This window comes from Pongo pygmaeus, chromosome 16 (assembly GCF_028885625.2).
Source record: "Pongo pygmaeus isolate AG05252 chromosome 16, NHGRI_mPonPyg2-v2.0_pri, whole genome shotgun sequence".
Taxonomy (NCBI): domain Eukaryota; kingdom Metazoa; phylum Chordata; class Mammalia; order Primates; family Hominidae; genus Pongo; species Pongo pygmaeus.
In genome coordinates, this window is record NC_072389.2 from 82,497,395 (window position 1) to 82,523,765 (window position 26,371).

General features: G+C 36.5%; 1 protein-coding gene across 9 annotated transcripts in view; it reads right to left on the reverse strand.

Moving 5' to 3' along the window:
* SCAPER (S-phase cyclin A associated protein in the ER) overlaps nt 1-26,371 on the reverse strand; it is a 552,312-nt gene that overhangs the window by 434,515 nt on the left and 91,426 nt on the right. For all 9 annotated transcript variants that reach the window (XM_063652363.1, XM_054452429.2, XM_054452422.2 and 6 more), the window contains 3 exons: nt 20,749-20,849; nt 16,449-16,565; nt 11,473-11,633 (listed from right to left, as the gene is read on the reverse strand). In XM_063652363.1, coding sequence (XP_063508433.1) covers nt 11,473-11,633; nt 16,449-16,565; nt 20,749-20,849 — 379 coding nt within the window. The remainder of the gene's footprint in view (nt 1-11,472; nt 11,634-16,448; nt 16,566-20,748; nt 20,850-26,371) is intronic.

Consider the following 26,371-nt stretch of genomic DNA (forward strand, 5'->3'; position numbering starts at 1 on the left):
ATGGGATGTATCTCAAAATAATAAGAGCTATTTATGACAAACACACAGGCAATATCTCACTGAATGGGCAAAAACTGGAAGCATTCCATTTGAAAACTGGCACAAGACAAGGATGCCCTTTCTCACCACTCTCCTTCAACATAGTGTTGGAAGTTCTGGCCAGGGTAATCAGGCAAGAGAAAGAAAGAAAGGGTATTCAATTACGAAAAGAGGCAGTCAAATTGTCCCTGTTTGCAGATGACATGATTGTATATTTAAAAAACCCATCATCTCTGCCCAAAATCTGCTTAACCTGATAAGCAACTTCAGCAAAGCCTCAGGATACAAAATCAAGGTGCAAAAACCACAGGCATTCCTATACACCAATAACAGACAAACAGAGAGCCAAATCATGAGTGAACTCCCATTCACAATTGCTTCAAAGAGAATAAAATATCTAAGAATCCAACTTACAAGGGATGTGAAGGACCTCTTCAAGGAGAACTACAAACCACTATGCAACAAAATGAAAGAGGACACAAACAAATGGAAGAACAATCCATGCTCATGGATAGGAAGAATCAATATCATGAAAACGGCCATACTGCCCAAGGTAATTTATAGACTCAATGCCATCCCCATCAAGCTATCAATGACTTTCTTTACAGAAAAAAACTACTTTAAAGTTCATATGGAACCAAAAAAGAGCCCGCATTGTCAAGACAATCCTATGCAAAAAGAACAAAACTGGAGGCAACACACTACCTGACTTCAAACTATACTACAAGCCTACAGTAACCAAAACAGCATGGTACTGGTATCAAAACAGATATATAGACCAATGGAACAAAAACAGAGGCCTCAGAAATAACACCACACATCTACAACCATCTGATCTTTGACAAACCTGACAAAAACAAGAAATGGGGAAAGGATTCCCTATTTCATAAACGGTGCTGGGAAAACTGGCTCACCATGTGTAGAAAGCTGAAACTGGATCTCTTCCTTATACCTTATACAAAAATTAATTCAAGATGGATTAAAGACTTAAATGTTAGACCTAAAACCATAAAAACCCTAGAAGAAAACCTAGGCAATACCATTCAGGACATAAGCATGGGCAAAGACTTCATGACTAAAACACCAAAAGCAATGGTAACAAAAGCCAAAATTGACAAATGGGATCTAATTAAACTAAAGAGCTTCTGCAGAGCACAGCAAACTACCATCAGAGTGAACAGGCATCCTACAGAATGGGAGAAAATTTTTCAATCTACTCATCTGACAAAGGGCTAATATCCAGAATCTACAAAGAACTTAAACAAATTTACAAGAAAAAAACAACCCCATCAAAAAGTGGGCAAAGGATATGAACACAGACACTTCTCAAAAGAAGACATTTATGCAGCCAACAGACACATGAAGAAATGCTCATCATCACTGGTCATCAGAGAAATGCAAATCAAAACCACGAGATACCATCTCACACCAGTTAGAATGGCGATCATTAAAAAGTCAGGAAACAACAGATGCTGGTGAGGACATGGAGAAATAGGAATGCTTTTACACTGTTGATGGGAGTGTCAATTAGTTCAACCATTGTGGAAGACAGTGTGGCAATTCCTCAAGGATCTAGAACTAGAAATACCACTTGACCCAGCAATCCCATTACTGGGTATATACCCAAAGGATTAGAAATCATGCTACTATAAAGACATATGCACACGTATGTTTATTGTGGCACTATTCACAATAGCAAAGACTTGGAACCAATCTAAATGTCAATCAATGATAGACTGGATTAAGAAAATGTGGCACATATACACCATGGAATACTATGCAGCCATAAAAAAGGATGAGTTCATGTCCTTTGTAGAGACATGGATGAAGCTGGAAACCATCATTCTCAGCAAACTATCACAAGAACAGAAAACCAAACACTGCATGTTCTCACTCATAGGTGGGAACTGAACAATGCGAACACTTGAACACAGGGTGGGGAACATCACACACTGGGGCCTGTCATGCAGTGAGGGACTGGGGGAGGGATAGCATTAGGAAAAATACCTAATGCAAATAACAAGTTGATGGGTGCAGCACACCAACATGGCACATGTATACCTGTGTAACAAACCTGCACGTTGTGTACATGTACCCTAGAATTTAAAGTATAATAATAATAAAAAAAAAAATCAATGGGCTGGGCACGGTGGCTCATGCCTGTAATCCCAGCACTTTGGGAGGCCTAGGTGGGCGGATCACAAGGTGAGGAGTTCGAGACCAGCCTGGCCAACATGGTGAAACCCCGTGTCTACTAAAGACACCAAAATTAGCTGGGCGTGGTGGCGCGTGCCTGTTATCCCAGCTACTCGGGAGGCTAAGGCAGGAGAATCACTTGAACCCAAGAGGCAGAGGTTGCAGTGAGCTGAGATCGTACCATTGCACTCCAGCCTGGGTGACAGGGCAAGACTCCATCTCAAAAAAAAAAAAAAAAAAAAAAAATCAATCAATGTAATTCACCACTGTCAATAGGCTAAATAACAAAAATCATCAGATCATATCAACTGATACAGGAAAAGCATTTCACAAAATCCAACATCCACTTATAATAAAAATTTGCATTAAATCATAATAGAGGGTAACTTCCTCAACTTGATAAAGAACATCCACAAAAATACCTACAGCTAACATAATACTTAGTGGTGCAAAATTGCTTTCCTCCCAGATCTGGAACAAGGGAAAGGTGTCTCCTATCCACCATGCTTATTCAATAGCTTGTTCAATATAGTACTGAACATTCTAGACAGTGCCACAAAAAACAAAACAAAAACATAGGAAAAAAGACATACAGATAGGAAAGGAAGAAATAAAACTGTCCCTATTTTCAGATGACATAATAATAGAAAATCCCAGAGAATACACATAAAAACTTCAAGAATTATATGGGTTCAGTAAAGTTGCAGGATACAAGATCAACACTCTAAATGTCCATTGCATTTCTATATACTAATAATAAATGTGTGGAAATTAAATTTAAAACTTATAATCGCAAAAAGAAAATGAAATAGTTGTTAAGTCCAACAAAAAAGTACAGAATGTCTATCTTGAAAATTATAAAATGCTGATGAAAGAAACAGAAGAAGGCCTAAAGAAATAGAGGGACATTCCATGTTCATAGGCTGCAAGATTCAGCATAGTAAAGATACTCTCTCTAAACTGATTAACTCTCTCTAAATTGATCTATCATCGTAATTGTTCTATAAACTCCCAGTAACATTTTTGATGTAAATAAGTTTATTCAAAAAACGTATATAGAAAGACAAAGGACCTAAAATAGCTAAAAACAATTCTGAAAAAGAAAAGAAGCAATCACTCTACCCAATATTAAGGCTTACCACAGAGTTAATCAAATCAGTATAGAATTGATGGAACAACAAACATATAGTCAATGAAACAGAATATAGAACCCAGAAATACACCCACGCTTATATGGCCAGCTAATTTTTTATAAAATTGCAAATGCAATTCAACAGAGAAAGAAAAGAATTTTTCTTTTATTTATTTATTTTTAGACAAGGTCTCACTCTCTCCCCCAGGCTGGAATGCAGCGATCCTCCAGAGCAGCTGGGACCACAAACACATGCCACCACACCCAGCTAATCTTTTATTTTTAGTAAAAGGCAAGGTCTCATTATGTTGCCCAGGCTGGACGTGAACCTCTAGACTCAAGCAATCCTCCTGGCTTGGCCTCCCATAGTGCTGGGATTACAGGTGAGCCACCAAGCCTGGTCAAGAATTTTCAACAAACTGGTGGAGTAAATGGACATCCACAGGCAAAAAATGAACCTTGACTTAAAACACACACTTTATACAAAAATTAACTCAAAATGGATCACAGATTTAGTAATAAAATTTTAAACTATAAAACTTCCAGGCAATGTAAGAGAAAAACCTTCAGAACCTATGGGTAGACAATGAATTCTTAGACTTGATGACAAAAGTCGTCAAGTATGATCTATTAAAAAAACTAATCAATCATACTTCATCAAAATTCAAACTTTTGCTGTGCAAAACACCCTGTGAAGAAAAGGACAGACTGGTAGAAAATATCCAACACAACACAAGTGTCTAGAATACACAGAGAACTCTCAAAACTGAACTGTATTATTACAAACAGTTCAAGTAGAAAAGAGGCAAAGACATGAACAAACATTTCACTGAAGAAGATATACAAAGGGCAAATAAGCCCATCATGTTCAACATCATTAGTCAATAAAGAAATGCAAATGAAAACCACAATGCACATATAAAAATAGGTAAAACAAAATTCTGTGGTAACACCAAAACACCACACAGCTGTGGAGGATGTGGGGTTACGGGAGTGACAGCAAAAAGTGTATGGAATTTCTTTATGAGGTAAAGAAAATGTTATAAAATTGACTGTTGTGATAGTTGTACATTATGTGTGAATATACTAAAAACCAATGAACTATATACTTTAAACAAGTAAACTATATGGTATGTGAATTGTATCTCAATAAAGCTGGTATAAAAAATGAACAGAAAAAAGACAATTTTTGAGGTTTATTTTTGCAAAACTGAAAATCTATATTACTATGAAAACAAAATAAATCTGTATATCATAGAACAGTGTGTCATACCATCACATGAGTCACTAAAGGTAAAAAAAATTTATTTTCAGGAGAAAACAAAACCCAAAATGCTCATTCTTGTAACTGGTATATTAATTCATTACCCTATTTTTTTAAAGTACAAAACTGTATGTTCATATGTTGTATGTTTATTTTAAATAAATATTATCAGACAGCAACTGTAATATTTTACTTCATAGATATGGACTTTGAAACCTCTAAGTAAAAGTATGTTTACATCTGTTTTGTGGATTTTTAAAGTTCTTTATTATGAAAGTTCTCAAATACACAATATAGAGAAAACAGTATAATGAACCCCATGTTCCAATAATCCAGCTTCAACAATTATCAGCATTTTGTCCCTCTCTTTTTTTATTTTTTTTGAGACTGGTCTCACTATGTTGCCCAGGCTAGTACCCATAGGCTCAAGCAATCCTCCCATCTCAGCCTTCTGAGTAGCTGGGACTACAGAACTACAGCTACCCAGCCCAATTTCTGACATTCTTTTTTCAATCCATTCCCCTTCCCCATTATTTTTTCTGAAATAATTTAAGGCAAATACATTTCTCTTATAACTGTTTAGTATGTATCTTTGTAAGAATATAAATAGGCATTTTCTTAAAAATATAACATTATGAAACTGAAAAATAATAATGCCTTAAATTATATAATATCCAGTTTGTGTTCAATTTTCATTTGTTTAATATTATTAAAATTCAGCATATATAATACACTTATGCTTTGTCTTTAAATACATATAATGTAAATTAAAACAAAAATCGTAAGATGAATCATACAAAAACCACACATACCAAGAGGGAAAAAATAAATTATAAAATTAAGCATTTAACAAAAGATCTTAGTTTCCAATTAACTGGCTTACCCTTAGAAGCACTATGCCTACTCATTTTACTTTTTAAAGGAAAAAAAACACCCTTATTTGAAAGCTTCCTTATAGAAAGAAATACTGCTTAAAATTGGACCTAATCCTTTAACCAATAAAATTGCCAACACAAACACTATCATATAATTTTTTTAATTGAAATAATATTTAAAGCAGTCAAGAGAGGAGTATATCAAACTAGGAACTATAACTTAGGTCTCTTTAAAACCGAGAAATTAGTTATAGACAAATTATATTTTTAACAAACCTTCAGTGCAAACTATACTAAAAAATTATTCCCATAATAAAGAATGTTTAAGAACAGCAAATCATGCAATTAAACCGTCAGAGAACTTCTAAATAATTAGAAGTTTAGGACAGAGTACACAAAACTAAAAATTACATTTCATTTCATAGTTTTTACACTTGTACAATTTTTTAAACTTCACAAATGTCATTAAGAACGTTGTACTAAATTCAAGTCAATATAACCAGTAACTGATGTGCACCTGGAATAATCCCAATCTTACTGTGAAATATTATTTTTATCATTGTATTTAATTCAATAATATTTTGTTTCAAATATTTACATCAATGGGGCCGGGTACGGTGGCTCACACCTGTATCCCAGCACTTTGGGAGGCCGAGGCGGGCGGATCACGAGGTCAGGAGATCGAGACCATCCTGGCTAACATGGTGAAACCCCGTCTCTACTAAAAAATACAAAAAAAATTAGCCAGGCGTGGTGGCGGGCGCCTGTAATCCCAGCTACTGAGGAGGCTGAGGCAGGAGAATGGTGTGAACCCAGGAGGCAGAGCTTGCACTAAGCCAAGATTACACCACTGCACTCCAGCCTGGGCAACAGAGCAAGACTCCATCTCAAAAAAAAAAAAAAAAAAAAGTACATCAATGTTCAAGAGATAATGTTTTAATTTCCTTGTTAGATTTTGATATTAAGGTTACATTGGCAACATTAAAACATGGTCCTCTTTTTTATCCTCAGGAAGAGTTTCTATAAGATTCACGTTATTTTTACCTTAAAAGTTTGGAAGAAGTAACACATGAAGCTATCTTGACCTGGAATGTTCTTCATGAAAAAATTTTTAGTTACAAACTCACACTTTTTAAAAATACTTCTAAGTTCTCTTCAAGTTTTTATATTTCTTACAATGCAAATTTTAACTTGTGTTTTTCAAGGAATGTCAATCCTCTTGTTTTTCCAAATTTAGTATATAATACTGCTCATAAAAATCGTCATCTTTTTAATATTTGTGGTATCTCTAGCAATATCCTCTATTTGATTCCTGGTATCACTCCTTGTGTCTTCTTTTTCTTGATCAATACTGTATAACAATCACTTCTTGGTCTTTTGGCTAAGATCAAGTACAGTAATATATAACTAGTGGTCTGTTAATTCTACTGGTCTATTTAAAAGAACCACTTTTTGGCTTCTTTTATTTTCTCTATTCTCACTTATATAGTTTATTTCATTCTATATTCCTTGGGTTTAACTTGCTTTTCTTTTCTAACTTCGTGAAATGAACAAAGAGTGAATGTTAGCTTTTCTTCTTTTCCAATGTGTACAACCAAGGCTAGAAATTTTCCTCAAAGCCTAGCTTTACCTTAATCTCACAAGTTTTTAAATGTTCATTTTTATTCAATTCACTTTTTCTAATTTTCATTGTGATATCGTCTCTGACTCGATGAGTTTTCTAAAAGCAAATTCCAACATTCCAAAAATTTGGGCATTATCTAACTATATTCTTTGTAATTGATTTCTAATTTAATCCCACTGTGATCAGCAACAAACAGAATCATTTAAATCACCTGAAATTTGTTAAGACATGTCTAATGACCCAGCATGTTTCAATTTTGGTAAATGTTCCATATGTGCTTGATTATGTATTTGGACTTACAGTTATAGCCATGGTGAAGGAGCTTGTGCTAAAATTTGCCCTCTTCCTGCCAAAAACAACTATAAAAAATTAAAGAGCATTGAAAAGCAGCCAATGTGGCAAGTTTAAAGGAACTACAATTCCTGAGAAGAGAGAAGGACAACGAGATCAGATCCACATTCACTATAGCATTTTCTCCTAAAACACCTGGAATTCAGGGTGCAGGGGAAGTGAGTCCTGACAGAAACCAGCATTCCCAACCAACTGATACAGATATTAGAATTCAGAGAATCTAAAGCAACTGGAACTTCAGGGGCAAAAACCTTAGAGGGGGTGGGAAAGTACTGCAGGGAATTGAGTCAAAAAATCTTCAATTAATCTCTCCTTAAGAAGTCTGACAACTGCTAAAAAAAAAAAAAAAAAAAAAAAAAAAAAAAACTTTGCATATACAGGGCAAGACTCCAAGAAACCTAGCAGAAAGCAACAGCTGGGAAGCTAATGACCTAAGCTGATATTATAGCAACTGTATAGTGCTGAGGAAAAAATTTTAAATTCAGGAATGCAGTGGCCTTGGCAAACACCCCAGCTTTTCATTTGAGACCCCAAAAGGCATAAGGACTAATTAAAACACATCAAACACATCAAACTTAATAAAATCTCAAACCAAACCAAAGGTCACCCAAGTCCTCCCAAAGGGAGATGGAGAACAAATGATTGGGTTTTTTTTTTTTTTGTCTGGCAACATGATAGTGAACAAGCAGATCACCCTCTCCTTTGGGAGGGGACTTGGGTGATCTGCTTGCTCTCTATCATCTTGCCAGACAAAAAGAAACAATCATTTTAGCGGAGGCTCTATAATCTTTAATACACAGTGTTAAGATTGTGAATGATGCTTAAAAAAAAAAGTGAAATAACTGTAAAACGCCAAAAAAAACTGATTTTAAAGTACACCCACAGGAAATTCAGATATAAAGGTAATATTGGGACTTTCATCCTCACTTCTTCCTGCAGCCCTCTTCTCCCATTGAACTTCCAAGCTTCCAGATTAAGAAAATTCACACTCAAGGAATACTTTCAGATCTGATATAGATCACGAGATACAGGTCTTCAAGGCTGATATTATAATTGAGTGAGTCACTGGCAGTCTTGGGAGACTTTGGCAATCTAAAGTTAGATTGTGGGCTCTGGTAGATTGTTCACAAAGATGGGTGCCATCAATTTCTCCCATCCCAGTGCTTACATGCCACTCCCATTGTCGAGTGGTGGAGACTGTTCACCCTCCCTTGAATCTCTGGTTGGCCCTGTGACTTCATATGATCAATTGAATATGGTAAGTGATGTTCTGTAACTTCCCAACTAAGGACTTAGAAGCTTTGCAGTTTTCATTCTCTCCTTGTTGGAAGCCAGATGACATTTAAAGAAGCCCAGGAGAGATCACTGAATAATGAGAGACCACGTGAAGAGAAAGAGGCTGTAAGAAGAACTTGGGTTTCTTAGCCAAAGCCAGTACCAAGGCTTCAATGTGATGATATCATGTTGGATACTTTAGTTTCAGCTCAACTGTCATAGCTGACACCATGTGGAAAAGAAAAGAGCCATTCCACTGAGCACTGCTTAGATTTCTGACTCAAACAATTATGTGGAAATAAAATGGTAACTGTTTTAAGTAGCTAAGTTTTGGGCTTGCTACACAGAAATAGATATTGGGAGTATTCAGTTGTGCCTCCTCTTTTTAGCACAGGATTCAGCTAGCTCACTCAGTATGTTTGTCAGTTACCACCATCTTTCTCCTTTCTAACTTCCAAAAACTTGTTTGTATCATCTCTTCTCCTGTCTCTTTTTCCTTAAGTCCAATTTCTAAATCATTTTATACCATTTTAGCTGGGTTTGGGGAAGAGAACATTAAATGCATGTGGTCACTCTATCATCTTTAACTAGAATTATTTTTTGTAACACAAAAATTACAAACTTCAGTTCTATAGCTACTGTTATTATATATTACTTGAAGTATACACCTGTGATATTGCAAAATATATATTTGGACTTCATCTCAGTCTCCCGGCATGCAACTCCTAAAATCTTTGGAATTCCCAAAATGATGTGTCTTTTTGTATGCTAATGAGTTGACTAGTGGCTGGCAGCCCTTAGGTGGCTTCAGGATGGGAGCTGGTCACTGGAAAAAACAAGGCTGTATTAGAACACTGGGACTTTCAGCCCCAACTCCTCAGCCTTCAGGGAGGGAGAAAGGAAAGGAGCTGAAGGTTAGGTTGCTTGCCAATGGTTTAATCAATCATGCCTAGATAATGAAGTTTCTATAAAAACCTTTTTTAAAAAGAGGGTCAGGGAATGTCTGGATAGCTGAACACTTGAAGGTTCCTAGAGGGTTGTGTGCCTGGAGAAGGCATGGAAGCTCTTCTTCCCTTTCCATTTAGCTTGCCCTATGCATCTCTTCATCTGTATCCTTAGTAATATCCTTTATAATAAACTGATAAATGTGTTTCCCTGAGTTCTGTGAGCCGCTTTAGCAAATTAATCAAATCCAAGAAGTAGGTAGCCGGAATCCTGATTTATAGCTAGTTGGTCAGAGCACAGGTAAAATAACCTGAGGCTTGTTACTGGCATCAGAAGTGGGAGGCAGTCTTGTGGGGTTGAGCCCTCAACCTGTGGGATCTGACACGGTCTACAGCTCGACAGTGTCAGAATTAAATTGAATTCGAGGACAACCAGCTGCTGTCTGCTGCAGAACTGATCGATTGGTTGTTGGTGGGGAGAAATCCCCACATACTTCATGGTGATCAGAGGTCACAGAAGTCTTCTGTGTTGACTGCTGTGGCATGAGAGCAGAGGAAAAACAGTTTGCTTTTCCCACAGAATGGCATAACTCACTGTGTATTACACTGCACTGAAACCCCAAAACTGAAGACGAAACTGGTCCAAAATAAAATTTCCCAATACATTAACAAGAGTTACCTTAAGCATAGATATAATTAAGATCTATTATTTCATCTCAACTAGGTGAGTTATTCATGAATAATCTGAAGTGGACTGCTTTAAACAAAACTGTGATATGTATTAACACCATGATTCCTTTAAGTTTTTTGCAATTTTGATTTTTACAACACATTTCTCTTAGAATCTTTCAAGATACGGAAACTACGTTTTCTGATTGTGTATTTTCCTACCTTTTCCTAAAAGAACTCTTGCCTACAGTCAATTATCTACTACTAAGTTAGTATAAAGAAAAGAGGGGCAATATATTGAAGTAATTCAACACAACTTACTGAGAAAAAAATGAAAAAACACAAAACACATCCATAACACAAAGACAGCAATGTCTTTTGTTATGTGCAATAAAACATTTCTTTCTGAACCAAAAAGTTCCAATGGCATCTTCCACTGAAGAAAACAGAAAGCAGTGTCTGAAGTTCTCTTGAACTCATGAAACAAAACTCATTATTACCTATTATCTTTCTAAAATCCCAGCCTCTGAGGATGTATAAAAATCCACTCGGGACTTCTACATAAAAAGATGTTTACATAAAACATCTATATCATTCTTATGAGATAACACTGTTCTAGCTGGGCCCTCATAATAATCCCTCTTCTAATTATTTTTATTCCTTATTCTGATGGTATAGAAAATGGATGTGTGAGCAAAGATAAACACAGAATATTATTTTGCAGTACAAAATAACAATCAAGTATTAAACAGCTGAAGTAGTAACATGCTACTTAAAAGTGAATTCTGCCTATACTAAACTAGCATTTTTTGTTCCTACCTGAAGTCAAAAGAATTCTAAAGGATCTTATATGAATAAACAAAAGACCTCATTCTCTTTAAAGTTTACACATGGCAAACGTGAAACTAGAATGATCTCCATAAGCTATCTACAGTGCTGAAAAGTAGTTTTGCTCAGCTTTTAAGATAATTTTATGTTTTAATTATGATAAATTAATATTACATGTTGTACAAAAAGATAAATAGGACCAATTTTAAACAAAATAAGTATCTCTATATATCCACCTGTTTACTACACAAAATGGCTAATTCGAAGTCACTTGCCATTTTTGCGTGAGGCCTTCTGCACTGTCATTGGTGGGCAAGACTGGGCAGGTGTTATTTCTGAAGAAGCAGTAGAGCCTGTATGATGAGCCTTTACCTTGTCAGCCCAACTGACACCTGTGGGAGCCAGACGAGGAGCTGGCACTGTGCCAGTTGAACCTCTATGGAGAAAAATAAACATATTTAATAAATTAAATATAAAAGAAAAACTTCTGAATATATGCTAAATGTATTTAAAATTTAAATTATGCATATGAATATCCACATATATAGAATAATAATCTGCCATGGCAATTTAAGTTAACTATATTTATAAATTTATCTTGATCTAATACTTCATTAAGTTTATATAGTATAACATATGGGAATAAACAGAAAAGGAGGAGGATAAAAGCCCTCAGTTGTTTAAAAGAAAATTTCACTTAAATGAGGAAGCTTTTAAAAAATTATGCATAGGTACCTTAAAGTTTTTATTTTCACTTATGTGTTTTAATAATACAAATATTGGCCAGGCACAGTGGCTCATGCCTGTAGTCCCAGCACCCTGGGAAGCCAAGGCAGGTGGATCACTTGAGGCCAAGAGTTCAAAACCAGCCTGGCCAACATGGTGAAATCCTGTCTCTACTAAATAACAAAAATTAGCTGGGCGCAGTGGTATGCACCTGTAATCCCAGCTAGTCGAGAGACTGAGGCATGAGAATTGCTTGAGCCCAGGAGGCGGAGGTTGTAGTGAGCCAAGACTGCGCCACTGCACTCCAGCCTGGGCGACAGAGTGAGACTCCATCTCAATTTAAAAAAAGAAAAAGATATAAATATGCATTAATTTGTCAATCTTGATAAAGACACTAATAAAACAGGCTTTTTCTTTGTGTACATTTCTTACATGAACCACAAGCATGATGCCTCACTGACAACATCTAAATTTGGTTCCTTTAAAGTAGAGTGAAAATTCAGTGATTTCTATTATATAATTTAATGCATAATTCTCCTTAACCTTAATAATATTTTCCCCAAATTTTTATAGTTGTCCTGTCTACTCCTCATTTGACAGCAACTTTAGCAGTTCCCTTTTTCAAAGCTTCCAAAAATTTATCTTAGTTTTCACAAAAACAATGACGCTTTTTACACTCATATTTTAACAGTCTACTTAATATTTAAATTATGAGTTAAAATAATGAAAACAATTCACATAAGCCAAGTTTGGTAACTAACAACACATTTGAAGTAAATATATAACTCAACCAGCAGGAGCAGAAGTGAGTAGATATACAAAATGTAGTCTATGAGCCAAAATTGTTCCTCAAGCTGAAACAGTGTGTTCTACAATGATAATGAAGACAGAATTAACCCAATGACACAGTTACATGGAGATCAATATAAGAACTTTTACCACACATGAATTAACAGCTTTGAGTGTTAAAATAAACCATACACTATACAATACTCCAAACCACACACCAATGAAATGCATTACAGGGCAAGTTTCCTTAAAATGGTGCTTGAATATATAAATATTTGTTTTCATTTGCATATATATCTTTTCCCTACTCCACTATGGTTCAATTATTAAATGGTTCCAAAGCCCATCAACCTTTAAAGGCAATACTATCTAATAACTCCATAAAGGAACTTGAAAGCAAAAGTTAGATTCTATTAAACAAACACTTCATCAGCTTTTACTAAATGCCATACAGTGCCAGGCACTTAGAATACAGAGATACAGCAGTAATCTTGCCTCAAAGAAGGTCCTAGTATAAGTTAAAAAAAAATAGACATTAAAAGAAAGAGTATAAGATATTGCAAATGTAACAATAAAACTGTATCCAAGGTTGAGCAGTAACAAGAGGTGAAAGCTATTAACTGTGACATGAAGTTAGGAGATAAAAAGCAGTCAAGAAAGGTCAGGTTTTAACAGAGAAAAGAAAACTGACCAAGCAAACTACTTACGAACCCTTCCATTAAACAATGGATGTTAACATTCACTCTAAAAAAGTAGAGTCCAAAACAACTTAGTCTTAAAAACAATTTTTTTGTTTGTGTAAAACAAATGTGACAATTTTTAAAAATAATACAACTACCAGAGGTTGAAATACCATTTGAGGCAAACAAAGAGCTGACCAAAAAACTTAAAAGGAAAAGCTCAAGAATAAGACATCCATGGGAGGCTTTGAAAAGTTCTAGCAAATTCCTGAAAATCAAGAAGGCCACACACATATGCAGGTTGTGTGCATACCTAGGAAATATTTGAGAGGACCCTAATCTCTCAACTATGACTGGCCTTGAGGCTTTAAGAAAGGAGGAACTGACAAGCAAAAGCAGAGTTATAAACTGCCAGAGCATTCAAAGTATGTCCCAACAGACAGACAGAACTAGGTGAGAACTAAGAGACTTATTGGCTCAAGGTATTTAAGGAAACCTCTGTCAAATCATTAGGTGATGTTGACAAAACATACTGTTGTATAGCTACATACAACATACATCAACATACACTCATGTTGTATGTACCCATGAAACAAAATATACAGACGTTACAGAATGAGTTAAGTGTAGCACTAAACTAACAGTAACAACAACAGTCACAGTTACAATCCTGGAGACAGTAGCTATCTGATCTCCAAACCTGTCGCATTTTATCATTTAAAATGCCCACTTTTCTACCAAAAAAAAAAAAATCAGAATATGTGCCAATAAACAGGAAAGTATGGCCCATTCACAAGAAGAGCAGCGACAGGAAGCCCGGACGACACTGGACTTACTAGACAAAGACTTTAAATCAGCTATTAACTACATTTAAAGAATATCAAAGTGGCCAGGCACAGTAGATTGTACCTGTAATCCCAGCACGTTGGGAGCCCAAGGAGGGTGGATCACTTGAGGTCAGGAATTCGAGACCAGCCTAGCCAACATGGAAAACCCTGTCTCTACTAAAAATAGAAAAATTAGCTGGGCATGGTAGCACGCGCCTATAATTCCAGCTACTCAGGAGGCTAAAGCATGAGAATCGCTTGAACCCAGGAGGTGCACATCACAGTAAGCCAAGATCACGTCACTCTACTCCAGGTTGGGCAACAGAGCGAGACTATGTCTCAAAAAAAAAAAAAAAAAGAAAAGAGAAAAATGAACAGATCCTCAAATGGGACAGCATCAAGAGTACAAACATGTGTACAGTGGAATTTTCAAAGGAGAGAAGAAAGAGAAAGGGGCAGAAAAAAAAAACATTTAAAGGAATAATGGGCAAAAACTTCCCACATTTGATTAAAAACATTAAATACATATCCAAGAGACTCAACAAACTCCAAGTATGATAATCTCAGAGAACCACACTTAGATATATCATAGTCAGAGGATCAAAAGCCAAAGACAGACAATCTTGAAAGAATCAAGAGAGAAGTGATGGATCACATTCAAGGATCCTCAATAACAGCTGATTTCCCATCAGAAACTATAGCAGCCAGAAGGCAGTAAGGAAACGTAAGTGCTGAAAGAAAGGATTGTTAACCAAGAATTCTACAAACTACAAAACTGCCCTTCAAAAACTGAAAGATAAATTAAGACAAACACCAAGAACATCTGTTCCTAACAGACCTGTCCAACAAGAAATACTAAAGGGAGTCCAGGCTCAAACAAAAGGACAATAGATAGTAACTCGAATCCATATGAAGAAATGAAGACTCCAGTAAAGGACTAGAAAAGAAAACTATACAGGTAACCACAAAAGACAATATAAATGTAGTTTTTGTTTGTAACTCTTTTCTTCTCCTGATTAAAGAGACAATGGCAAAAAAAAGTAATTTTAAAACTGTGTTGAGCTTGTAATATATAAATAATGTAATTTGTATGACAATAACACAATCTATGATATGTATTAATATATAGATCTATTGCAAAGGAAATTGTTAATTCATGTTATATAATATTTGGCATGAAATATGTGAGTTTTAATCTTTGAATTACTATTTATGATTGAATATATTCCATGTCCTAAAAGCTAAACTATAATCTCCTGGATTTTTTTTTTTTTTTTTGAGATGGAGTCTCACTCTGTTGCCCAGGCTGGAGTACGGTGGCATGATATTGGCTCACTGCAACCTCCACCCACCCCCGCCCCCAAATAGCTGGGATTATAGGCATATGCCACGACACCCAGCTAATTTTTGTATTTTTAGTAGAGATGGGGTTTTGCCATTTTTGCCAGGCTGGTCTCAAACTCCTGACCTCAAGTGATCCTCCCACCTCAGCTCCCCAAAGTGCTGGGATTACAGGTGTCTTTACTTTTTATATAGACAATTTCAAACATATCCACAATGCAGGAAGACAGATCCCTTGGTAAACCCAGCTCTTCCCTCTCTGGCTTGCAATTTTCAGGCAAAATGTACCAAGAATGCAACATCTTGAAATAAGAAGGAACTGCCCACGATGGCCCAGGCTTTGTCCTTATCCCCGCAGAAGAGGATCCCTGCAACGCTTGCACTCAGTAATCTAAGTGACATCGGTGTATAAAATCCAGAGCAGGGTGCTTTTGGGGTCTTTTGGCTGTGGTAATAAATGGAGCTCACACAAATGAAACTCCATTCCCCTGGTTAGCTTTCCTGAGTCCCGGGGGACTATCTTGCCATGGATCCTAGGCTTCTGTTGATTCTTGCTGCCTATCTGTGAGTAACAACATTGCTTTACCTGACTTGTGCAAGTCAGCGTATGACTCACCAAACTCCTCCACTGGCAACGGGGTTTATGCAAAACCTTCCATCAGATCTAGGAACCTTAGCAGAAATTGATGAGATGTTTAGAATCCTCCCCTGGGATTGCTAACCAACACACAGTGTTCCCCTCCTAAGTATCAGAACCTGTATACAGTATTCTTCATAACATATACATGGATATTTTTATAGTAGAATATCAGAATCATAGTACTATAATAACTGAGAAAATAATTTACTGTAATGCAAGTCTTAGTAGTTTTTTTTAGTTCGTCTCACCCAAAATTTAAGCTTCGTCGAGCATTTGATGTTACGTTTATTCTATCTGTTGATGGACTTGGAATCACATGGCGTCCCGGAGACATCTTTTTTACTTCCCATGCCAATGATGTTGGTCTGCCAATTCAATATATAAACCAGATTAAATTAACAGAGAAAAGGGAGAAACAAATAATCTTTTCTCTCGGTTGTTAGTGGGTGAAAAAATAATCCTACTTTTCAACAACAGCAACAAAAAGTCACAACATGTGCAAATGTTCCCCTAGAGCATTGATTACCAGAAAGTTACCATATTACCAGTGAGAAATCATAGTTGATAAATGGTTCAGGATTTTCTACCAACTGCAGCACAGCAATACTACTCCAATTACCTCAAAAAGGTCATGGGGTTACAGGAATATGAGATACACTACTTATGATTTATAAACTTCCACATGCCCAGCTAAAAAAATGTTTAAAAGGCAATGATACTACTTCAATCTACTTGTCTCTGATGTCCTGGAGAGTTTGTGAAACATGTATCAAGAGAAAGAATATGGTAAGGGTTAAATGAAGAGTAGGAAAATATAAAATGTCCTTCCTCTACCTGTTAATCACTCACAAGAGTAGGATTTCACTGCTCTTTGCTGGGAAAGCTAAGAAACGTAACTTAACGTCTACTTCTCCTCCTTCCTTGGCCCCACAACCAATTGGCTTACAGGACGCATAACATGCCCTCAATCAGATCCCCATAACTCCCATGGGTATCCCTGTGTCTTACTCTCCATTGCCTTTCAATCTTGCCAACTGTTGATATCTGCTTTTAAAAATTTCACTGGCAAATTGTATTTCATTGTCTTTGTTTTTTAAATTATACGTTTATTATCATTACTAGTGAAACTGAACTTTTTAACCAACCATCTGAATTTCTTCATTTGGGATTCACATGTTGGTATCTTTCCCTCATTTTTTCCACTGGGATTTGCACCATTTTCTGATTAATTTGAAATAGTTTTACTACTACTCTTATGGCTACAAATCCACTGGCACTGGTGATACAACTATTTTGCCTTTAATTTTTCCTTTTTATTTGGAAACATTTGTTCTCTTCCTATTGAATCAGTGTATCAGTATTTTTCTTTGTGGTGTCTGCCTGTGTCTTACAAAGTCCTCACACGCAAAACAAATATATAAATATTTACCTATATTTTCTTCTTTAAACATATACAACTTCAGTTTTTACATTTAAATCTCAAGGCTAGCCAAAATAAATTTTGATGCATGATTTGAAGAATGCAAGATGGATAATGCCATCTATAGAGCATTTTAAGGCTGCTTTCCATATATAGGTGCTGTCTCATGAGGCAAAGAAGAGAAATGCTGATAACTGGTAAAAGTAAAAGGGATGCCACAGCTGGGCATGGTGGCCCACTCCTGTAATCCCAGCACTTTGGGAGGCCAAGGAGGGCAGATCACTTGAGGTCAGGAGTTCAAGATCAGCCTAGCCAACATGGTGAAACCCTGTGTCTACTAAAAATACAAAAATTAGCTGGGCATGGTGGCAGGTGCCTGTAATCCCAGCTACTTGGGAAGCTGAGGCTTAAAAGTGGAAGGTGGAGGTTGCAGTGAGCCAAGATGGCACCACTGCACTCCAGCCTGGGTTACACAGTAAGATTCTGTCTCCAAGGAAAAAAAAAAAAGGTATGCCTCAAGTATATTTTTGAACCACAGTGCCAAGAGAGGAATAGTAACCACTCTCTTAAGCTTGGGTTTGGCTTATGTATCTTTCCCAATACAATCCTCAACACAACCACCAATAGGTAACTGAATTTTGCAAGCACAAAAAAAGAATCTATTTTTTTAATGCATTGTAGATTACATTACAGACCTCTGGATACAACAAACAAACTCAATCAAGTTAAATAAAAAAATGAAAAGAAAAAGAAAATAAAGATTTATTGTAAGGATATAAACTGTACAAGGTCAAAGACATCCAAAAGTTGGAGGAGACTAGAATCAGGGCTCATGAGGATTAGACCCGGTATAGGCTCTCAAAGGCCACATAATTTCTGTTTCTCTCTGTAAATCTATTCCCTTTTTTCTTCCCAACCTGTTTTACTCTGCTTATTGTCACAAGGACAATATAGCCACAAGTCCCAAATCAGCATGATGATCTCTTAGCTTGGTTCAACCCAGTGGAAGAGTGAAACCCCAGATCCAATCACCTATTACCAAGGTAAGGATAAAATTTCTTAGTACAAACAGACATTTAGGCCTGACCCACCCAGGGACTGTGGATGAAGTAGGCACTAAAAACCATCAAAAATTTTACTGTGAGAAACAAAAATGTTAAAAGGATCAACCTATCTTAGTTTCCCTAGATTTGGTTTCCTGGGAATCCAGCCCTTCTGGATTTCTCCCTTGGAATTCCTTTACCCTACTGGTTCTGCCTGCCTGTAGGGCTGACACATCAGTATGAGATAAAAGATTCCGTTTTTTACTGGATAGTTTCACCCACTAAGATTGAACCAAGATTAAATCCAAAGCAAAGAGGCAGGATAGGCCTATTTGCTCAGCAGGAGGCGGGGGGTGGGGAGGGGAGCAGCCTTGTAGCTCCATGTGACTTGGCAAGTTTACCAGAGTTTAGGAATTACTTAGATGTCTAAACTAAACTGCTCTTTTGCCTTTGTACATAACCAAAATAATACTAAGTCCATTTGATTATCTATCTCTGGAGTATCTAATTCTCCCTACTGTTACTACCTTAATCTGAGTAGCCATCATCTCTAAACTACATTGCTATATCTCAACCTTCCCACATGGCAGCCAAAATGATCTTTTAAAAACGTAAATCTGATATGTCACTTCCCTACTTTAAAACCCTTTATTGGCTCAAAGTCAAATATAAATCTCTTATTATTTCTACAGAGCTCTACACAATGTGGTCCTAGCCTAGCTCTCTAGGCTCATCTCATGCTACTCTCCCCTTGTTCTTTTCACTCCTGCCCTACTAAATTCCTTGATTACACTGGGCTCCCTTCCACTTCAAAGACATCACACATGCTATTAGCGTTATCTCGAATTACTCTTTTCTCTTTGTCTAACTAACTCCTACTTAAGAATTCTGTCTCAATTTAAATGTCACCTCCTCAGGAAGCCTTCCTGGACTTAACAAACTGGTTAAGGGTGCTTTTTCTTATACTCACAGAGAAAGCTGTATTTCTTCTTGATGACACTTGGCACATTTATACTTACTTAACATCAATCTTTCCTGTTAGAAATGCACTTAGTCCATTCAGGCTGCTACAACAAAATACCTTATGACTGGGTAATTTATAAACAACAATAAGAAATTTATTTCTCATAGTTCTGGATGCTGGGAAGTACAAAATCAAGGTGCCAGCAGATTCAACGTCTGATACGAGCCCTGTTCCTTATAAAGATCATCTTTCAGCTGTGTCTTCACGTGGTGGAGGGGTAACAGCTCCCACTTCTTTTATATGTCACTAATCCCATTCATAAGGGCTCCACCTTCCTGACTTAACTACCTCCTAAAGCCCCCACCTCTTAATACTATCACATTGGTGATTAAATTTCAACATATGAATTTTGGGAAGGCACATTCAGGCCATAGCATGTACTATATACTTCATGAGGGCAGGGAATGCATCTGTCCTCTTGACCACAACAGTCACAGAGCTTGGCACACAGCATTCAGATACTGTGTGGTGATTCCAAATGGATCCTTCTAAAGGAGCTTTGATCTTGTATTATTCCCCTCATCAAAAATCATCAATTTTCCTCACTGCCTAATACATTAAGAAGAAATACTGTATCTTTCCCTACTACTTTGACTTTGCACATGTCCTACACTTACATAGCTGTTTAAATTTATTCCCTTCACCGAAATGGCCAACCAGCTGGTAAAATCCATCCCATCCTTGAAACACTTCTTCTGCATCCTCCTAAAATCTTCCCTGATCTATCCTCCAAAAGAGATTTGTCCTTATCTGAAGAACCATAATAGTTTTCTGTACTAAGTTCTATTTTTATCACACTCAGGCTATAAATTCCATGAGCAGTAAATGTGTCACATTAAACAATTAAATCTCTGTACTGAATAAAGTGATAATACCCAATTAATACCCACTGATAAATACCCAATAAATATTTGTTATTTAATTGCATGAGAAATGCAGCACCTGACTTTTAGATTTTTACAAGTTTCAAGTCAATAAGAGGTTAAGTTTATTGTCCGTTTCAATGATTGCTATTGAAACTGCTGGGATGATAGGAATATTGAGCCCAGAGAGCTCATTACCTGCTTTGAGCATCTGTCTTCTCTAACTTTTCCTGAAGCTGAATCCAGTCAATCAATGCTTTGAAATCTCTTACATAGTTATCCAGCATCATTAGCACCTCCTAAAAGAAACAAAAAGAAAAAAAATTAAATTCCAGTCTGAGACTAAAAACTTTGAAGAAAAAAAAGATTGAACAACTTAAGAATTAGTAGTTTTTACATTATACTCTTCAATGAAAAAGCTGCATAAGTTACTGATATAGTTTTTCTTTTCATTCTGTTTGGTTTCAACCTATTATAAGAAATATAATAGGTTGAAAGTCTAAAGACCAAGAAATGATATTGATGTTCCGTCTCAAAACCTCCCCCAATAGCCATCCTTCCAACATTTTTATTATGAATTTTAACATATAGAAAAGTACACTAAACATAAATCCAGCTGCACACTTGTAGCCCCAGTCACACCAGAGGCTGAGGCAGGAGAATTGCTTAAGCCCAGGAGTTCAAGACCAGCCTGGGCAAGGTAATAAGATGCCATCTTTAAATAATAATAATATTATTATTAAAAATTAGCAATGTTTTTCAAGGTTCAACCACCTGGTAGCATGTATCAGTACTTCATTTCTTTTTATAGCTGAATGACTGCATGAATATAGTGTATCTGTTTATTCATTTATCAGTTGATAAATATTTGGGTTGTTAGTCCTTTTTGTTTATTATGAATACTGCTGCTATAAAAATTTGTATCCAGGTTTTTCTGTGAACATGTTTTCAATTCTCTTGGGTATATACCTAGAAGTGGATTTGCTGAGTCATATGATAACTCTATGTTTAAAGTTAACTACCAAACTTTTCTCCACAGTTGCTGCATCATTTTACATTCCCAGCAGCAATTTATGAGAGTTCCATATTCTTCACATCCTTGCCAAAACTTGCTGCTTTCTGACTTTTTTATCCTAGTCATCCTAAATGAGCGTGAAGTGCTATCATTGGGGGTTATGTGCATTTCTCCAATGACTAATAACTTTGTGCCTCTTGTCACGTACATACATTAGACATTTGTTTACCTTTTTTTTTTTTTTTTTTGAGATGGAGTCTCACTCTGTCACCCAGGCTGGAGTACAGTGGCACGATCTCGGCATCGCGGCTCACTGCAACCTCCACCTCCCAGGTTCAAACAATTCTCCTGCCTCAGCCTCCCAAGTAGCTGGGATTACAGGCATGTGCCACCACGCCCAGCTAATGTTTTGTATTTTTAGTAGAGATGGGGTTTCACTGTGTTAGCCAGGATGGTCTCAATCTCCTGACCTCGTGATCCACCTGCTTCGGCCTCCCAAAGTGCTGGGATTACAGGTGTGATCCACTGCGCCCAGCTGACATTTGTATATCTTAAAAGAAATGTCTATTCAAATCCTTTGCCCTTTTTTACTGAGTTATTTGTCCTTTTTATTGTTGAGCTGTAAAGTTCTTTATACATTCTAGGTATTAGACCTCCATCAACCATATGGCTGACAAACATCTTGTCCCATGATGTGGCTGATTTTTCCATTTGATAGTATCCTTTGACACACACGTTTTTAATTTTGATAAAGTTCAATTTATTTTTTTCTCTGGCTTTGGGTGTCATAGTCCAAGGTCACAAAGATGCATATGTTTTCTTCAAAGAGTGTGATACCTTCAGCTCTTACATTTAGGCTTTAAACTGTACTCAGTTAATTTTTGTATACAGTGTGAGGTAAAAATCCAAATTCATTTGTTGCATACAGATATCCTGGTGTCCTAACACCATTGTTGAAAATACTATTCTTTCCCTCATTAAATGGTTCTGGCACTTAAGTCAAAAATCAAATTCATACATAGATGTATGTACGAATTTATAGATTCATTATACATAGATGTATGAATTTATTCCAAGGATTTCAAATCTATTTCATTGATCCATGTATCTATCCTACTGCCAGTACCACAGAATTTGATTACTGTGGTTTTGTACTAAGTTTTAAATTCAGGGGGTCTAGGTCCTCAAATGTTGTTCTTTTTCAAGATTGTTTTGGCTATTCTATATACTTTGCATTCCCATACGAATTTAACATCCACTTGTCCATTTCTGCCAAAAAGGGGGAAGGGAGCAATTAAAATGTTCATAGGTATTGCATTGAATCTGGGTATCACTTTGGGAAATACAGCCATCTTAACACTATGAAGTCTTCTGTTCATGAATTCTGAATATCTTTTCCTTTAATTAGGTTTCTCTTATTTCTTACAACGATTTTTCATAGTTTCTTTCAATTATATTTTATAGTTTGTGTGTACATCTTACACTACTTTAAATTTATGCCTAAATATTTTATTTTTGATGTTATTTTAATGTAACTGCTTTCTTAACTTCATTTTTGGATTGTTTATTCCTAGTGTATAAAAATACAACTGATTTTTGAGTGTCCATCTTATATCCCGTAATCTTGCTAAACTTGTTTATTAGCTCTAATAATTGGGGGGTAAGTGTCTTTAAGGGTTCTTTATATATAGAATCATGTCATCTGCAAGTACAGTTTTACTTCTTCCTTTCCATCTAGATGTTTTCTATTATGTTTTCTTGTCTAATTGCCCTGGCTAGAACCTTTAGTACAATACTGAGTGTAAGTGGCAAGAAAAGACATCACTGTCTTGTTCCTGATCTTACCCGACGGGAAAGCTTTCAGTCTTTCACCATTAAGCATGACATTAACTGTGGATTTTTCGTAGATACTCTTTATCAGGTTAAGGAATTTCCCTATTGAATGTTTTTATCATGAAATGGTATTGGCTTTTGTCAAATGCCTTTTCTGCACCAACTGAGATAATCTGTGATCTTTTTCTATTCGTTCTATTAATATATTCTATTACATTTATTGATTTTCATATGCTCAACCATTCTTACCTTCCTGGACTAAATCCCACTAGGTCATGATGTTATAGACCTTTTTATGTGCTGCTAGATTTGTTTGCTATTACTTGTTTGCTATTACTTTGTTGAGAATTTTTATGTCTGTATTTGTAAAAAATATTGCTTAACTAAGATTATTTTTAACTTCAATGTTTAGAAGAATTCACTGGAAAAATTGCTAAAGTTGGGAATTATTTGGGGGATGGGTATTTTTAATTATAAACTCAGTTACCAGTTATAAAGCTATGTAGGTTTTCAATTTCTCATGTCCCTTTTTATTGTTTTTCTAAGAATTAATACTTTTTGTGTAAATTTTCATTTTACAAAAGGAATCCCAGTTCTCCCACTACATGTGGTCCAACTTCACAAATAGCATCCCAACTTCTATGATTCCCAACAGAGAATTTTAGATACCTACATCACCTAGCTGACAGCAGAAGGGACTCAGTATTCTGAGTCTCCTGGGATCACAGAGAATAAAGAGATGATTTTCAACAGGTGTGTGAGCACTTCCAGGAGCTAACCTCCTGGGCACAGGAAAGAGAAAAAGGGCCAAAACTACTAGCCCCCAGTTTCTTCACAGAAAGGGTTTGTCTGCATACTTTTCCAGCTGCAGCCTGAGGGTTTGGGCTTATAACTAGCCTGCATCCGGAAGCCAGTGGAGCAGGTAAACAATAGACCTCCAGAAGCCTCAAGGGGCTTATGGGTACCTGCTGCCCCTTTTCCCCCTGCCTTGCTCCAGCAATAAAACTAGATCTGCAGGTTTTCCCTGGAAGGAGTTTGCATGTACATGGCATGCCCCAACTTTCACAGCTCCCACCCAAAGGACTGGCTCCTAAATCACCTAGCCCTGGGAGTTGATGAGGCTCTGCATTTGTGAATCTCCTAAACTACAAAGAGCAAAGAGCTGCTTTTTAAACAGATAGAGTTCCAGCAGATCTCCTCCCAAGGTCAGTGCTGAGCTAAAAAGCAAAAACTCCTGACTCCCAGTTTCTCCCTAAAAGAAACTGACTACACATCTAATGTCCTGACTTATCCAGCTGCTACCTGCAGATTAGGCCATTACTTAGCCTCCATCTGGGAACTGAAACTGCAGGAAATTAGCAGTCTTCCGGGACCATAAATGTGCATGTGGGGACTATCCACAACTTCACCTGCTGGCATGCTCCAGAGATAAAGCCAAGTCTCCAGTTAACCTGCCTATCTCCAAGAGCATATAGATTAGGCATCTGCCAGGCCCCTGGGAGCAACAAAGTACAAAGCAATGGGTCAAAAGACTGTGCAGTCTGAACAAGAATATGGCATCACTGCAGATCCTCTCCCCAGCTTAATGTAAACAAAATGAGAGAAAAACTCCAGCTCCTAGCTTCTCCTTGAGAAATAAGAAACTGGAACACACATTTAATACCTCAACTTTTCCAGCTGGATCTTGAGAGATGGGTTTCTAACTTGTTTGTCTCAGGATACCAACAGGACTTGGCATACCCTAATCTGGGGGCCACTAAGAACAAAGACTGCAGTTTAGATCAGCACAAAGGTTTGAGGGGCACCTAGAATAACTAGCTGAGCTGACAGGTAAGATCCATCTCCTACACAAGGCCAGTATGACAAGACTAGGAAAGGCAGTTGCCTCACCTAATGCACAGAAACAAACACTAAGGGTCAAAGAAAATGAAGAAACAGGTATATAAGTTCCAAATAAAAGAGCAAGATAAACCTCCAGAAACTGATCCTAATGAACTGCCAATATGTGACTTATCACATAGAGAATTCAAAAGAACAGTCATAAAGAAGTTCACCAAGGTCAAAACGAGTAATGCATAAAACTAGCTAAAAATTTCTGCCAAGAGACAGAAAATACAAAAAGTACCAAACAGAAATCATATAGCTGAAGAATATAATACTCAACTGAAAATTTTAATATAGGGGTTAAACAGCAGACTAGATTAAGCAGAAGAAGGATCAGGAACTCTAAGACAGGTCATCAGAAATCATTTAAGATGAGGAATAAAAGGAAAAAATGAAAAAGAGTAAAGAAAGCTAAAGGGACTTACAAAGCAGCATGAAGCAGAAGTAAATATGCATTACTGGAGTTAGAAAGGAAGAAGAGAAAGTGACAGAAGGCTTATTCAAAGAAATGATGGCTGAAAACTTCCCAAACCTGGGTGAGAAACTAGAAATCAAAATCAAAATCCAGAAAGCCCAAATAACTAGATGAATCCAGAGATATCTACACTGAGACACATTATAATCAAATTCTCAAAAGTTAAAGACAAAGACAGACTTATGAAAGCAGTAAAACAAAAGTTACTTATTACACACACAGGGGCGCCCATAACACTATCGGTAGATTTTTTAGCAGAAACTTTGCAACCCATAAAAGCTGAAACGATAAATTCAAAGTACCGAACGAAAAAGAAAGTGTCAACCAAGAAAATTATACCCAGAAAATCTGTCCTTCAAAAATAAATTAGTGATAAAGACTTCCAAAGACAAACAAAAGCTGAGGGAGTTAATCACTACTATACCTGATTTACAAGAAAAGCTAAAAAAGTTGTTCACATTGAAACAAAAAGAAACTAAACAGGAACATGAAAGCATAAGTAAGAAATTCATTGGAAAACAACATATATAAAGAATAAAAGAACATTTTATGACTATAACAGTGGTGGGTATATCAATTATAATCCTATTATAAAAGATAAGAGATACAAGTAT